Below are 13839 nucleotides of genomic sequence, written 5' to 3' on the forward strand. Positions count from 1 at the left end.
CAACAATCTCTGGCACATTTTTTACCTCCTGTAGAAATACTGCTCTTCAATTTCTTGCTTTAGTTAGACCCCAGCTGTCCTTTGAACGTACTGCTTTCTCAGCAGCCCTTTTGAGTGGACAAAGATCATTCTTGCATACTTCTTCCATTTGGGTGCTGGTACTGTTTCCTTTGATCTCCAGTGCAGGTTTCAAAGCATTACTTCTCAATTTGTAAAAATTTCCCTTGTTTTGAGCCTCATAAAGCCCAGTTATCCCCTAATTCTATCCTTTGCTATCACTTACAGAATACTATCCTTGTTTCACTGGTTTCACTGAAGAATTTTGGTGCCTAACATTCTTTGCCTAACATTCTTTAGAATCTTTAACAGTACACCTGGACTACTGTTTACGTGGACAACTCATCCAAGGTTCACTTCTCACTGCTTCATCTTCTAGAAGCTTTTCTCCTTTTTCTCACTTGGGTCACTTTTATAGTTACATACATAATACTTAATATTGTTCTGCTCTAGGGGCTGGCGCTGTGGCACAGCGGCTTAACGCCCTGCCTGCAGCACCGGCATCCCATATGGGCACCGGTTCTAGACCCGGCTGCTCCTCTTCCGATCCAGCTCTCTGCTCTGGCCTGGGAAAGCAGTAGAAGATGGCCCAAATCCTTGGGCCCCTACACCTGCCTCGGAGACCCAGAAGAAGCTCCTGGCTCCTGGCTTCGGATCGGTGCAGCTCCGGCCATTGCCGCCATCTAGGGAGTGAAACAGCAGATGGAAGACCTCTCGGTCTCTTTAAAATACATAAAATAAATCTTAAAAAAAATTATTGTTCTGCAGATTGGAAGACCTCTCTGTAACTCTTTAAAAAAAATAAAATAAATCTTAAAAAAAATATTGTTCTGCTCTGTAAGTACTAAGATCTCCCTTTCTCAATTAAGGACACCTATCCTTATAGTTTCTTGTTCAGTAGCCCAGTCTATGGCTATTATTTGACTATACTGAGACCTCTATTTTCCCTCTAACATATTTTTGTCTTTTCAACAAATCTTCAGTCTTGTTTTTTTTCAATCTTTCTACACTTTAATCTTCAAGTTACAACTCTGTTTTTAACTTCACAGCTAAATTTATGAAGCAGTTGGGCATTTTCTCTTTCCATTTAACTTATTTCCTATTCACTCCTCAATCGCTCCCAATCTGTTTTTTTGCCTCTACATTTCATTGAAAGAGTTCCTTAGCCATCAATGACTTCTATTTGTTCTATTAGTTCACAGTGTAGTTGATCCATTTTCTTTTATTTTCTTTCTTTTTTTTTTTAAAGACTCATTTATTTATTTGAAAGGCAGAGTTGCAGAGAGGTAGAGGCAAACAGGGAGAGGTCCTCCATCCATTGGTTCACTTCCTAAATGGCTGCAATGGCTGGAGCTGGGCCAATCTGAAGCCAGGAGCTTCTTCTGGGTCTCCCATGTGGGGGCAGGGGGCCAAACATTTGGGCCATCTTCTACTCTTTTCCCAGGCCATGCCAGAGAGCTGGATCATAAGTGGAGCAGCCAGGACTTGAACTGGAGCCTACATGGATGCTGGCATTGCAGGCAGCAGATTCACCTGCTATGCCACAGCGCCAGCCCCAGTTGATCCATTTTCAACATCAATGAGTATAACTGATAATCACCTCCCTACTGAAGCAGCCTTTCTGTGGCCTCTATTGGTAACACTCTCCTGGATGCCTCTTGTTTCTCATTTCTCTGTACAAGCTCAATGTCCAGCCCCTCTTCCTCTTTACTCTATTTTTATTAAGTTATGAATTATTGGACTTCATCTGAAGCAATAATCTCTCCATGTCTTTCCTCAGGTATTCTCATTCACTCCCATGGTTTTTTCACTTATGCCCGTAACTTTCAATTTTATATCTCTAGTTTCATATATTAATACTTTTCTGAATGTCTTTCAGCACTTCAAATATAACACCTTAAGGGGATCCTCTTCCAAACACGGTATATCAGATCTGCTTGATTTTCCCATACCAGAGTCATCTATGAAATCTACTTCACTAAGGCCTCCAATGTTCTACCTTATGAATCAACTATATATACTGAATATGTCCACTCCATCTCCACTACCATCAAAGTTATCAAAGCCACCAATACAGCTGGGGTTGCTTGCTAAACTAGTCTCTACATTTTTTCTACTCTATTTTTTCTTTCTCATACTGTAGGAGAGATCTTTTAAATAGCCACATCTAATTAAGATGCTGTCTTGCGCCGGTGCCGCGGCTCAATAGGCTAATCCTCCACCTGCGGCATCGGCACACGGGGTTCTAGTCCCGATGGGGGCACCAGATTCTGTCCCGGTTGCTCCTCTTCCAGTCCAGCTCTCTACTGTGGCCCAGGAGTGCAGTGGAGGATGGCCCAGGTCCTTGGGCCCTGCACCTGCATGGGAGACCAGGAGAAGCACCTGGCTCCTGGCTTCAGATCAGCGCGGTGTGCCAGCTGCAGTGTGCCAGCCGCGGCAGCCACTGGAGGGTGAACCAACAGCAAAGAAAGACCTTTCTCTCTGTCGCTCTCTCTCACTATCCACTCTGCCTGTCAAAAAAAAAAAAAAAAAGCTTCCTTGCTTAAAAATTTAATGGCTCTTCGCTTATGTGAAAATAAAATCTTCAAATTTTCAGATGGAGCTTTAATATCAGGCCCCTCTTAGGTCTCCAGATTCATTAATCCATTTTCATTCTGGCTTTCTACACTGCAGCAACATACTTCCACTTGAGTCCTTCTTGTCTGGGCTTTTCCAGGTACTGTGTTTCTCTTCCTTTTCTTTTCTGTCTAGGAAGCTCCACTCCAGAACCTTCCCCCTCTCCTTGGGCTGCTACTCCACTCATCCTTAAATGACTGTTTACCAGTCATTCCCGTAGGGAAGCCAAGTTTGATTTTCTTTGGAATGTTTACTACAACTGTAACACATACTTGTTTAAGGTCTGTGCTTTATGTCCTAACTCAAACTACTTCCCCTCACTACCAGATGGGAAAGTTAGGGTAGTGACCATTCTGCTTTGTTCAGGAGTGTGTGCTGCATCTGAGGCCCAGCACACTGCCTGCCACACAGGATTTGTCCCAGAAGTACATGCAGAATGAATGACAGAGACTGAATGAATAAATGAAAGTTCATTATAACTTTGAGATTTCATTCATACCAACAGATTAGAGAACAATATAATATGACTGATATTTTCAGATTTTACTAATCACTTGGGGAAAAAAATCCAGCAATCAAAAGTTCTTTAATTCAACTGTAGTTTTATTGGGGGGGGGGGGGGCACCATAACAAGTACCTGATCCTGGCCTTAAATTTCACCTTGTCATTGATTTAGTCACAAACATATTTCTTAGGAATGAATGAGAAGACAGTACACAGTACAAAGGAGAAAGAATTAATGAAGATTCTACTTCTTCTTGAGAGTCAGTCTCCCATCACTCTCTAAACTACCTGGTGAGGCCTTTATTTCCTACTACATTTATAAATTGATTTCAGCTTTGCCCGTGCTTTATTTTAAAACATTTAAAAAGAGATCCTGCATGATATTTTTAAAAAAGATTGATCAATTTTCTATGTAATTTCCAATTTAACACCAAGGTTCTTTTTTTCATTATCAATTATCTTTATATACAGAAGATCGATTTAGTATATATTAAGTAAAGATTTCATCAGTTTGCACCCACACCTAACCACAAAGTGTAAAAATACTGTTTCAGTACTAGCTATATCATTACTTCACATTGGACAACCCATTAAGGACAGATCCCACATGGAACGTAAGTACACAGTGACTCTTGATGTTGATTTAACAATTTAACACTCTTGTTTATGGCATCAGTAATCTCCCTAGGCTCTGGGCATGAGTTGCCAAGGCTATGGAAGCCTTTAGGGTACGCCAACTTCAATCTTATTCCGACAGGGTCATAGTCAAAGTGGAAGTTCTCTCCTCCCTTCAGAGAAAGGTACCTCCTTCTTTGATGGCCCTGTTCTTTCCACTGTTATTTAATGCTATAACTAGTACTCCAACAGTATTTTTTCACTTTGTGTTGCTATGTGAGGGCAAACTGTTGAAATCTTTATATATACTAAACTGATTTTCTGTATATAAAGAGAATTGAAAATGAATCTTGATGGGAATGGAAGGGGAGAGCGAGTGGGAAAGGGGAGGGTTGTGGGTGGGAGGGAAGTTATGGGGGGGAAGCCATTGTAATCCATAAGCTGTACTTTGGAAATTTATATTAAATAAAAAAAATTTAAAAAATTAAATAAAATTAAAAAAAATAAAAAAAAACATTTAAAAAGTATATTTAAGGTAATAAGGAACAAAAATATTTAGTAAAGGCTTTTCATTAAATAAATACCCCTTGAAGGACAAAGTCCAATTATGGATCCTGTTCCGATTTCAAATTATAGTCACTTTCTTAAAATGTGGAAAGAAGCAAGAAAAACACCTAGAAAAATAAATGCAAATTTTGGCTATGCCTTAAACATCAATCCCTGGTGTTTAAAAGTATGCTACTTCTTTTTTCTCAAAGTCTATATTAACTTCAGTAACCAACATATTATTCCTTTCAATTTGGTTGGACATTTCCTTTTCCTCTGATTAAAGGGTTGAGTAAAAGAATATGGAAAAAATTTCTTTAAATGAATTTCTAATATAAGCAGATTTCTATCTATATGTAGTGAACAAAAATAATCTAGAAGATGATAGGGGACTGGGATTCTACATTATTTTCTTGCCACAGTGGACATGAATATTGCTAGCCTGTTTAATAAGTGTTCCTGTGTCCTTCCACACTGAAAAAGCAGGCAGTACAGCTGTGCCTTTCAGGCATTTATGTTGTCTATGCCTATGGTAACAGTGATTTCTAAGAGCCACTGTAGGCACCCTGTTCTGGTTTTAGTTTTCTCCTTTCCAGATATTGATTCCTATTATATTGTCTTAACTGACTATGTTTCCACAAGTTCTTCACTTACTTTACCTTCACAGGGATGTCCTCTTCCTGACTTGCTTTCTCTGAGGTGAAGACATAGGAGATTTCCTTGTGCGATGTGGTCTGGCGGCAGATGGCACATCTAATGGCGCTTCTGTGGGATCCCACGCTGTATTGTTCGATAATAATAGAAATGCATTCATTACAGAAACAGTGTCCACAGGTCAGTACTGCCCACTGGAAAAGAGACACACAGAACAAGTCTCGGGAGATGCTATCCAAATGTCTTCCAATCTGTAAATTTATTAAAAGGAGTAGAATGGACTCACAATTTTATCTACTATTTTTTGACATTAATATTTTTTATATCATTAAAGCCAACTGGCACTTCAAACTAATTATTTTTAGTCCAGAAGTAAGCTTTCAGTCTTTATTAGGCTCACCCTAGTGAGTTTATAGGTATTATTTTGTAAGAAATTGGGGTTCTCCTTTCAGATTCAGGAAAAATGCAAATTACTCCTTTACCACTACAGCAGATACAATAGAAGAACTGAGAGTAACATTGATAAGGAGATAATACTTACTCAAACTATTCTACCTAGTTTGTTAAATATTTATATTTTTACATATCAGAATATTTGCTATATAGAAAATGAGATAGGCTAGTATCTCAGATGTGTTTTACAAGCGGTTCTGGATATTTGAATGCATTAAAAAAGTAACTCAAACAGATATTCACTGACGAGGTCAGAGAACAGACAATGGCAATGCCTCCAGGGCATCTCAGGATTAATGAGTTATTTCTGATAGATTCTACCTTAATAGATCTAAATAGGAGGAGAGAGGAAACAGAAACCAAAAGGAAACAAAGCAGAATTCCCACAGATTGTGGTTTTGGGTATGAACAGAGTCTGAGTAGTATAGTTTTGGGGCCAGTATTAAGGCAAAGTGGGTTAAGAAGTTTCCTGCAGTGCCGGCATCCCCCCTGGGAGAATTGATTCCAGTTCCAGCTGCTTCAATTCCAATCCAGCTTCCTGCTAATGTGCCTGGGAAGGCATCAGAACATGGCACAAGTACTTGGGCCCTTGCTACCCACATGGGAGACCTGGATGGAATGTCTGGCTCCTAGCTTTGCCCTGGCTCAGCCCCAGTGGTTGTGGCCATTTAGGGGAAGAAATAGCATATGAAAGATCAATTTTTCTGTCTTGTCTGTCTCTGTAACTGTCTTGCGAATAAATCTGTTAAAAAAGAACTAGAAAGTGAGAGAGAAAGACAGAGAGAAAGGTCTTCCTTCCATTGGTTCACCCCTCAAATGGCTGCTATAGCCGGTGCGCTGTGCCGATCCAAAGCCAGGAGCCAGGTGCTTCCTCCTGCTCTCCCATGTGGGTGCAGGGCCCAAGCACTTGGGCCATCCTCCACTGCCCTCCCGGGCCACAGCAGAGAGCTGGCCTGGAAGAGGGGCAACTGGGACAGAATCCGGCGCCCCAACCGTGACTAGAACCCAGGGTGCCAGCGCCACAGGCGGAGTATTAGCCTAGTGAGCTGCGGCACCAGCCGGTAAACCATTATATTCTAAGGAGACCAGGTGATACTAAAATTAAGTAAGATAATATATGTGAAAGAACTTTAAAAACTATACAGGTTTAGGACACAAATGACATAATTTCTAGGACAATTCAGATGCATAAATTTTGTCCAAAAAAAGCAAAAAAAGATACCACCCTAAGTCATATTTCTATTTTTATTACAGCTTTTATCACAGCATTTTTATCACTAACTGAGGTCACAAGTCACAAGTATCTGTAACACACTTTCTTCTGCTCAGTTTCCAATGTAACATCCATATATAATAACTCATAACTAAGAGTTATAGCCACACACAGTATCCTTTGACATTTCCCCTTCCCCGTGTATGTTAAAAATTAAGATTCCTAAAGCTGTACTATGAAATTTATATTTATTAAACAAGAGCTTTCTAAAAAAATTAAGATACTTAATTTCTGATTACTGCTGCCTAGAGTACAGCACACATACATTTAACCTTCTAGTTTCACTTCCATAGAAAAATATGGCCAAGAATACTGTACTCATTTAACAGTGATAGGCTTAGCTTTAAATTTTGAAATGCAATGAATACTCTGACATCGTATATATTGATTTATCATACAAATCAAGAATATGTCCCAGCTGGCAGGATAAAAATATGAATCTCTTAAGAGAAGAACCAATTGGTACCATCATGTTTTTAGATATCTGTATACTAATAATCAAAAAGAAATACACTTAAAGCCCTAAACATGTCACCTAACCTCTGGCATTATCTTTAAGATGGAGGTAATACTTGCCTACACACAAAGTTGTCATGGGAAAAACAGAGAAACAGAGTCAAAGAAAAAGATTGAGTATGGAAGTCTGAAAACTGTAAGGTGTTTTATACATATTTATCATAATCTCACCTGTTTCCCTAGCTGTCGTGCACAGATTGGACAGGGTTCTGGATTAATGCCTCCCGATGTTTTGTCTTGAGACTAGGCAAAAAAGAAGGATCCAAAAATATATTAGATACATTTTTACATTTTACATTTTTAAAAATATATTTGAGGTATAATTACAGAGAGAGGGAGAGACAGAGAGAAAGGTCTTCCATCCACTGGTTCACCCCTCAGATGGCTGCAACAGCTGGAGCTTGACTGACCCAAAGCCAGGAGCCAGGAGCTTATTCCAAGTCACCCAGAGTTATGTTGTCTGTAATGCTTAATTCAAGACTTTGAACTAGTCTGTTATAATTGTTCTTTGCTGTATAGTAAATACCTTTTATGCTAGCTGTATAATTTATTAAGTTCTATAGATATAATCTTTTGTGCCTTTGTAGCAATTGTAGACATAGCTAGTGTTCTGACCCATAAGAAACGCAAATGAAAGATCAGTTTAGAGGCAGGTAGTTGGCAATGTAGAGAACACAGTGCTTGATATGCCACATCCTGTACTGGAATGCTTGAATTTGAGTCCTGGCTCTGCTTCTGATTTCAGCTTCCTGCTAATGTGTACCGGGAGGCAGCAGGTAATGGCTGAAATATCTGGGTACTAGCTACCTATGGGGGAGATCCCAGATTGAGTTCTGGGCTCCTAGCTTCAACTTGGCCCTAGAACTAGTCGTTTTGGGTATCTGAGGAGGAAACCAGCAGATGGAAGATCTCTGCCTGTCTATTTCGGCCTTTCAAATAAATAAAAATTATAAAAAAAGGATTAATTAAAAAACGTGAATTATGATACTAATAGATTAAATGGAAGGAGTCCTTATGTGATTACAATAATACAGCATGGGAAAATACAGTATTTTTATAAGCAGTACCTTCTCTAAGTTGGTTAGATAAAGAAGCTGCCCAAGTTTTTTCTGAAGCTGTGATGTAGCAACGGCTTTATCATTTAGTAGTTTAATACGATTTTGTTCTACCTAAAGACAACAACAACAACAAAACTTTTCATTATTTCTCAGAAAAAAGATGGCTGAACTATATAAAATATATAAATGTGTCCTGTTTTAAGAAAACCCATTCTATTATTAAAATACAAATTTCAAAGTGGTTACTAGATTTTGAGGACTTTTTGTTTTTGTTTTTTAGAACACCAAATTCAAGATATAGTTCTCTTAATTAGGAAGTGTACCTGAGGTCAGATAAGAAGCAACCCAAATTCTATTTAGTTATCAGTTTTCAGGAAGAGATCCATAGTATGATGAAAAACTAAATGATTTTCTGCTTGGGCAAGAGTGATTTTATGAAATTCAGGGAGGAACTTTTCTGTTCTTCTTGCTCCCTCCCCCCATACAATATAGCAAACCCAGAAGGAGAAATGAAATAAGATTGGTTTCACAGAAAAGTTTATGAGAATAAATATTTAAGTTAGAGAGTAAACAATGAATATTTCTAAGTATTTCTAAGTTACTATTTCCAAGTAGCATAGCAAGAAATAAATTTAACACATTAAAAACACAGAAGATAAAGATAAATTACAAAGAAAACAGCAATTTCATATTGAATAGAAAAGATTAACAATGTTTTAATCCTGGTATTCAAAGAGATTTATTAGAAGATACACTGTTGATTTCTATCATTTGCAAAAGAAAACATGGCCAAAGAAGTTTTCAGTTGTTCCTAAAGAAGATTTTTCTAGATCTGATAAAGCTGAGATAACAGAAAATATGTCTAAAAAATGATCAAGGAGCCCCATAGGTATTTGCACATAGAAAGTGTTCAAATAAAGATAAACATGAAATTTAGATAAATGCATAAAAATACACCAAAATAGTGGATTCTAAACATGTAGTAGATATGAAACTGCTCATCTTTGATAAATTTTGACTTAAAATAACACTTTTCTATAGCTCAAACTTTGTTTAGAGGTTTAAATATATCCTTAAAGAAGTCATCACTACCCAAACTCCATCTCTCCAATGGTCGTGCATTTTGGTGGTATCAATTTCGCAATACCCTTTTCTATGATTTACTTGCACATTACCTCTTGGGGTTCAATGATATGATGAACAGGAGGATTGGGCTTTGGCTCCTTAGGATGACGCACTCGGAGTCTTTCTGTAGCCATGGCAAGTTCATCAACAGCAGATACACGATTTCTAAGAGCCATCCAATATTCATGAAGCAACTGAAGGGAGGAAAAAGACACAGAGTGTAATAAAGCGCATAATTAAAATTGGTTAAAAACAAGCAAGATGTGCTTTGAGCAAAAGTCTTCACTGAGGTCTTAAGACATAGACATTTTTTCATTGAGTGACTAAGATACAAACAATTACTTATGACAGTTTTATGAGGAATCATGAGACAGAATCATACTCCATAGAGCACTGCCTACCTCTTAAGAGTCTTAGAAACAGAATACTCAAAAAAGATTTCCTGGTAGAACCAAAGGTCTTTATACATAAATATTGGGGTGGTAGAATATATGCCTTATTAAATTTTTTATTAGAACATATTTTAGAAATTCAAAAAACTGGCCGGAGCCGCGGCTCACTAGGCTAACCCTCCGCCTTGCGGTGCCAGCACACCGGGTTCTAGTCCTGGTCGGGGGGCCGGATTCTGTCCCGGTTGCCCAGCTCTCTGCTGTGGCCAGGGAGTGCAGTGGCCATTGGAGGGTGAACCAACGGCAAAGGAAGACCTTTCTCTCTGTCTCTCTCTCTCACTGTCCTCTCTGCCTGTCAAAAAAAAAAAAAAAAAAAAAAAAGATTTCCAGGTAGAACCAAAGGTCTTTATACATAAATATTGGGGTGATAGAATATATGCCTTATCAATTTTTTTATTAAAACATATTTTAGAAATTCAAAAAACTGGCCCGCGCCACAGCTCAATAAGCTAATCCTCCGCCTGCGTCATCGGCACCCGGGTTCTAGTCCCAGTTGGGGCGCTGGATTCTGTCCCGGTTGCCCCTCTTCCAGTCCCGCTCTCTGCTGTGGCCCAGGAGTGCAGTGGAGGATGGCCCAAGTCCTTGGGCCCTGCACCCGCATGGGAGATCAGGGGGAGACACCTGGCTCCTGGCTTCGGATCAGCACAGCGCGCCGGCTGCAGCGGCCATTTTGGGGGTGAACCAACAGAAGGAAGACCTTTCTCTCTGTCTCTCTCACTGTCTAACTCTGCCTGTCAACAAAACAAAACAAAACAAAAAATTCAAAAAACTTATGTACATATGTACTGGGAATACTGAAACACAAAAGTTGGTACTCTTCTCCCTCATCCAAGTTTAAGAAACAGAGTAATACAAATTTCCTGGGAAGCTTCTGGGTTCTTTCTCATTTCCCTCACACATTCCTCCTTCAACATACCACAATGAGATAACCACCATTCTGAATTGTACTTATTGTTACAGACTTTTCATTGACAAGTACTACATGTATGTATTCTTAGTAATTTGGTTAGGTTTCTGAAAGTTATTAAAATGATATTCATCAGTAGAAATTTCAGACATATTTTCTTCATTAACACTGAATTTTGAGGCCGATTCTGGTTGATATGTATAGCAGTAGCTCACTGATTTGCTTTTCTATAAAATGGTTTAGTCTGCAAAGTTATAGAGAAGAAACTCTCAAATATCTAGAACGGTATGATAAGCATACCTACAGACAACACACAGCCAAACTGAGCCCAAAGGAAGATCACAGAGGCAACTGGTTTCTGTATTCAATGCCTTCTTCCACGGCTTGCAGCAATGAATTGTTATCATCCTTTATATTTACAATAATAATGTAGGAGAAAAAATATTACTAATCAATAATTTTTACTTTATAGATTAATCCATAATTTTTACCTTATAGAAGTGTTATTCCACAAATTAACCAATACATGAACTGATACTGCAGAAAATGTATGATGTTCTGCATAAAATTTTTTATCCTGCTTTAAAAAGCAAGAACTTCAGATTAAGAACAGGTATTACACGGCATTATGGCATTATATGTAAATGGAACGCTCTTCTTCCCCTACCCATCTCACCCATTAAGTGGGATAAGAGACAACAAATTCAAATGTATATATAGAATAATCTTATGGGTTGCCATTGTGGTATAGCAGGAAAAGCTGCTGCCTGTAATGCTAGCATTCCATATGAGTGCTGGTTTGTGTTTCGGCTGCTCCACTTCCAATCCAGCACCTTACTAACAGCCAGGGAAAAGTAGCATAAGATGGCTCAAGTGTTTGGGTCCCTGCTACCCATGTGGGAGACGTGGAAGAAGTTCTTGGCTCCTGGCTTCAGCCTGGCAAATCCTTAGCCATTGCAGCCATTTGGGAAATGAACCAGCAAATGGAAGATCTCTGTCGGTCTTTCCCTCTCTTGCTGCAACGCTGATTTTCAAACAAATAAAACTTTAAAAAAAAAAGAAAATAATTTTAAATCAATCAATTCCAGAATATCAAGTACGGTGTTATAATCCCACAGAATAATTAAAATATAGCATGAAAGAATATTTTGTGCATTATTTTTTGGAATGCTTTCAGGTCTCAGTCAGTAGGCTGAGAAGTATTTCCTATATCCCTAATCTTTAAGTTTACTGACGTTTGATTGCTATTCACAAAGTAAAAGCAAAACAAAACCCAATAAATTTCACAGAATAGTACAGTGAAATAAAGCTAAGAAGAGAATGAACATTTTCAAAGCCCAAGAAAAGGTTTAATTATTCTTTATTATAATAGTATCATTTTAGGGGAGGAGAAATTATGAATCTCCAGTCTTTAAAGCAGATTTAAAGAAAAAAAGGGTGGGGCCAGCACTGTGGCATAGTGGGTAAAGCCACCACCTGCAGTGCCAGCATCCCATATGAGCACTGGTTTGAGTACCAGCTGCTCCACTTCTGATCCATCTCCCTGCTGATGTGCCTGGGAAAGCAGTCCTTGGGCCACTGCACCCATGTGGGAGACCTAGGAGAAGCTCCAGGTTCCCGGCTTTGTATCAGTGCAGCACCATATGTTGCAGCCATTTGAGGAGTGAACCAGTGGATGGAAGACCTCTCTCTCTGCTTCTGCCTCTTTGTAACTCTGTCTGCTTCTTCCTCTCTGTAACTCTGCCTTTCAAATAAATAAGTTAATCTTAAAAAAAAAGAAGAAAGAAGAGCAAGAAAAAGGAAAGTGGCATTTAAAATTATGTAAAGGCAAATCAAAACCACAATGAGGTTTCACCAAATACCAATTAAAATGACCCTCATACAGAAATCAACAAACAACAAATGCTGGAGAGGATGTGGGGAAAAGGGCACCTTAACCCACTGTTGATGGGAATATAAACTGGTAAAGCCACTGTGGAAAACAGTATGGAGACACCTCAAAAACCTGAACATAGACCTACCAAATTACTCAGTCATCCCACTCCCAAGAATTTATCCCAGGGAAATGAAATCAGTAAACAAAAGAACTATCTGCACATCCATGTTTACTGCAGCTCAATTCACAATAGCTGAAACATGGAAGCAACCTAAATTTCCATCAACTGAAGACTGGATAAAGAAATTGTGGGATATGTACACTATGGAATACTACACAGCAGTAAAAAAGGATGAAATCCGGTCCTTTGCAACAAAATGGAGCAAACTGGAAAACCTCATACTTAGTGAAATAACCCAGTTCCAAAGAGACAAACACCATATGTTCTCCCTGATTTGGGAGAATTAATAGCACAACTAAAATGAAAGCTATAGAATCAAAATTGTCACTTCTAAAACGATGTATTCAAGAATCCTTGACCTGATTGTCGAGACACAGTTTACCATTGTTACTTTTTACTGTGTATATCCTTTTTGATTTGTTTTGTTGTTTTTTTTTCCTCTGTTTTCTCTCTCTCTCTCTCTCTCTCATCTCTCTGCTTCAGACTATATGCTGAACTCACTAGGTAGCACAGAGTTAATTATACGTATTTTAAGGCAATTGGAAAAAGATCCCAGTTAAAAATAAGGAAGGGAATAAGAGATGGAGGAGGTAGTCTATAACTGTAGAACAGAATAGTTCCGCATACATGCACATAGACCTACCTCTCAGGGTACAGCCTCAGAACTAATCATGGGGCTCCAAACCCATAAGAATAGGTGGTATAAACAACATCTTCACTGTTAGAATGATCATATTAAATGTTAAAGGCAACAGATAGACCAGTCTAAGTTTAAAAGGGACGATATAAATAACATCAAGTACCCAGTAAAAATAATAGAATTAAAAAGGAAGGAAGAACCAACATGGGCAGCAGTCCACACAGCAGACTCCTAGAGTGACTTTCATAGTAAATAACACTCTGACCTCAGAATCAACCCATAAGGCTTCCTGGTCGGGCTGAAAGGCCTGCAAGAGCATTTCAGGCATGGAAAGACAAGACTCTGTGACAAAAAAAATAACCTACATGG

General features: G+C 38.7%; 1 protein-coding gene and 1 long non-coding RNA gene across 4 annotated transcripts in view; one reads left to right on the forward strand and one right to left on the reverse strand.

The window, feature by feature from the left end:
- Positions 1 to 5092, forward strand: part of LOC133756242 (uncharacterized) — a 128663-nt gene extending 123571 nt beyond the window's left edge. The window contains exons 4-5 of the long non-coding RNA XR_009865528.1: positions 3369 to 3468; positions 5006 to 5092. This is a non-coding gene — a long non-coding RNA (uncharacterized LOC133756242). The remainder of the gene's footprint in view (positions 1 to 3368; positions 3469 to 5005) is intronic.
- The window catches only part of SHPRH (SNF2 histone linker PHD RING helicase), a 109112-nt gene that overhangs the window by 28010 nt on the left and 67263 nt on the right, over positions 1 to 13839 (reverse strand). For 2 of the 3 annotated variants that reach the window (XM_062186888.1, XM_062186886.1), the window contains 4 exons: positions 9468 to 9611; positions 8302 to 8403; positions 7406 to 7477; positions 4998 to 5186 (listed from right to left, as the gene is read on the reverse strand). In XM_062186888.1, coding sequence (XP_062042872.1) covers positions 4998 to 5186; positions 7406 to 7477; positions 8302 to 8403; positions 9468 to 9611 — 507 coding nt within the window. Of the gene's footprint in view, positions 1 to 4992; positions 5187 to 7405; positions 7478 to 8301; positions 8404 to 9467; positions 9612 to 13839 lie in introns of all 3 variants that reach the window. The other variant, XR_009865526.1, reaches the window with a different exon arrangement.

Source organism: Lepus europaeus, chromosome 3 (genome assembly GCF_033115175.1).
Source record: "Lepus europaeus isolate LE1 chromosome 3, mLepTim1.pri, whole genome shotgun sequence".
Classification (NCBI taxonomy): domain Eukaryota; kingdom Metazoa; phylum Chordata; class Mammalia; order Lagomorpha; family Leporidae; genus Lepus; species Lepus europaeus.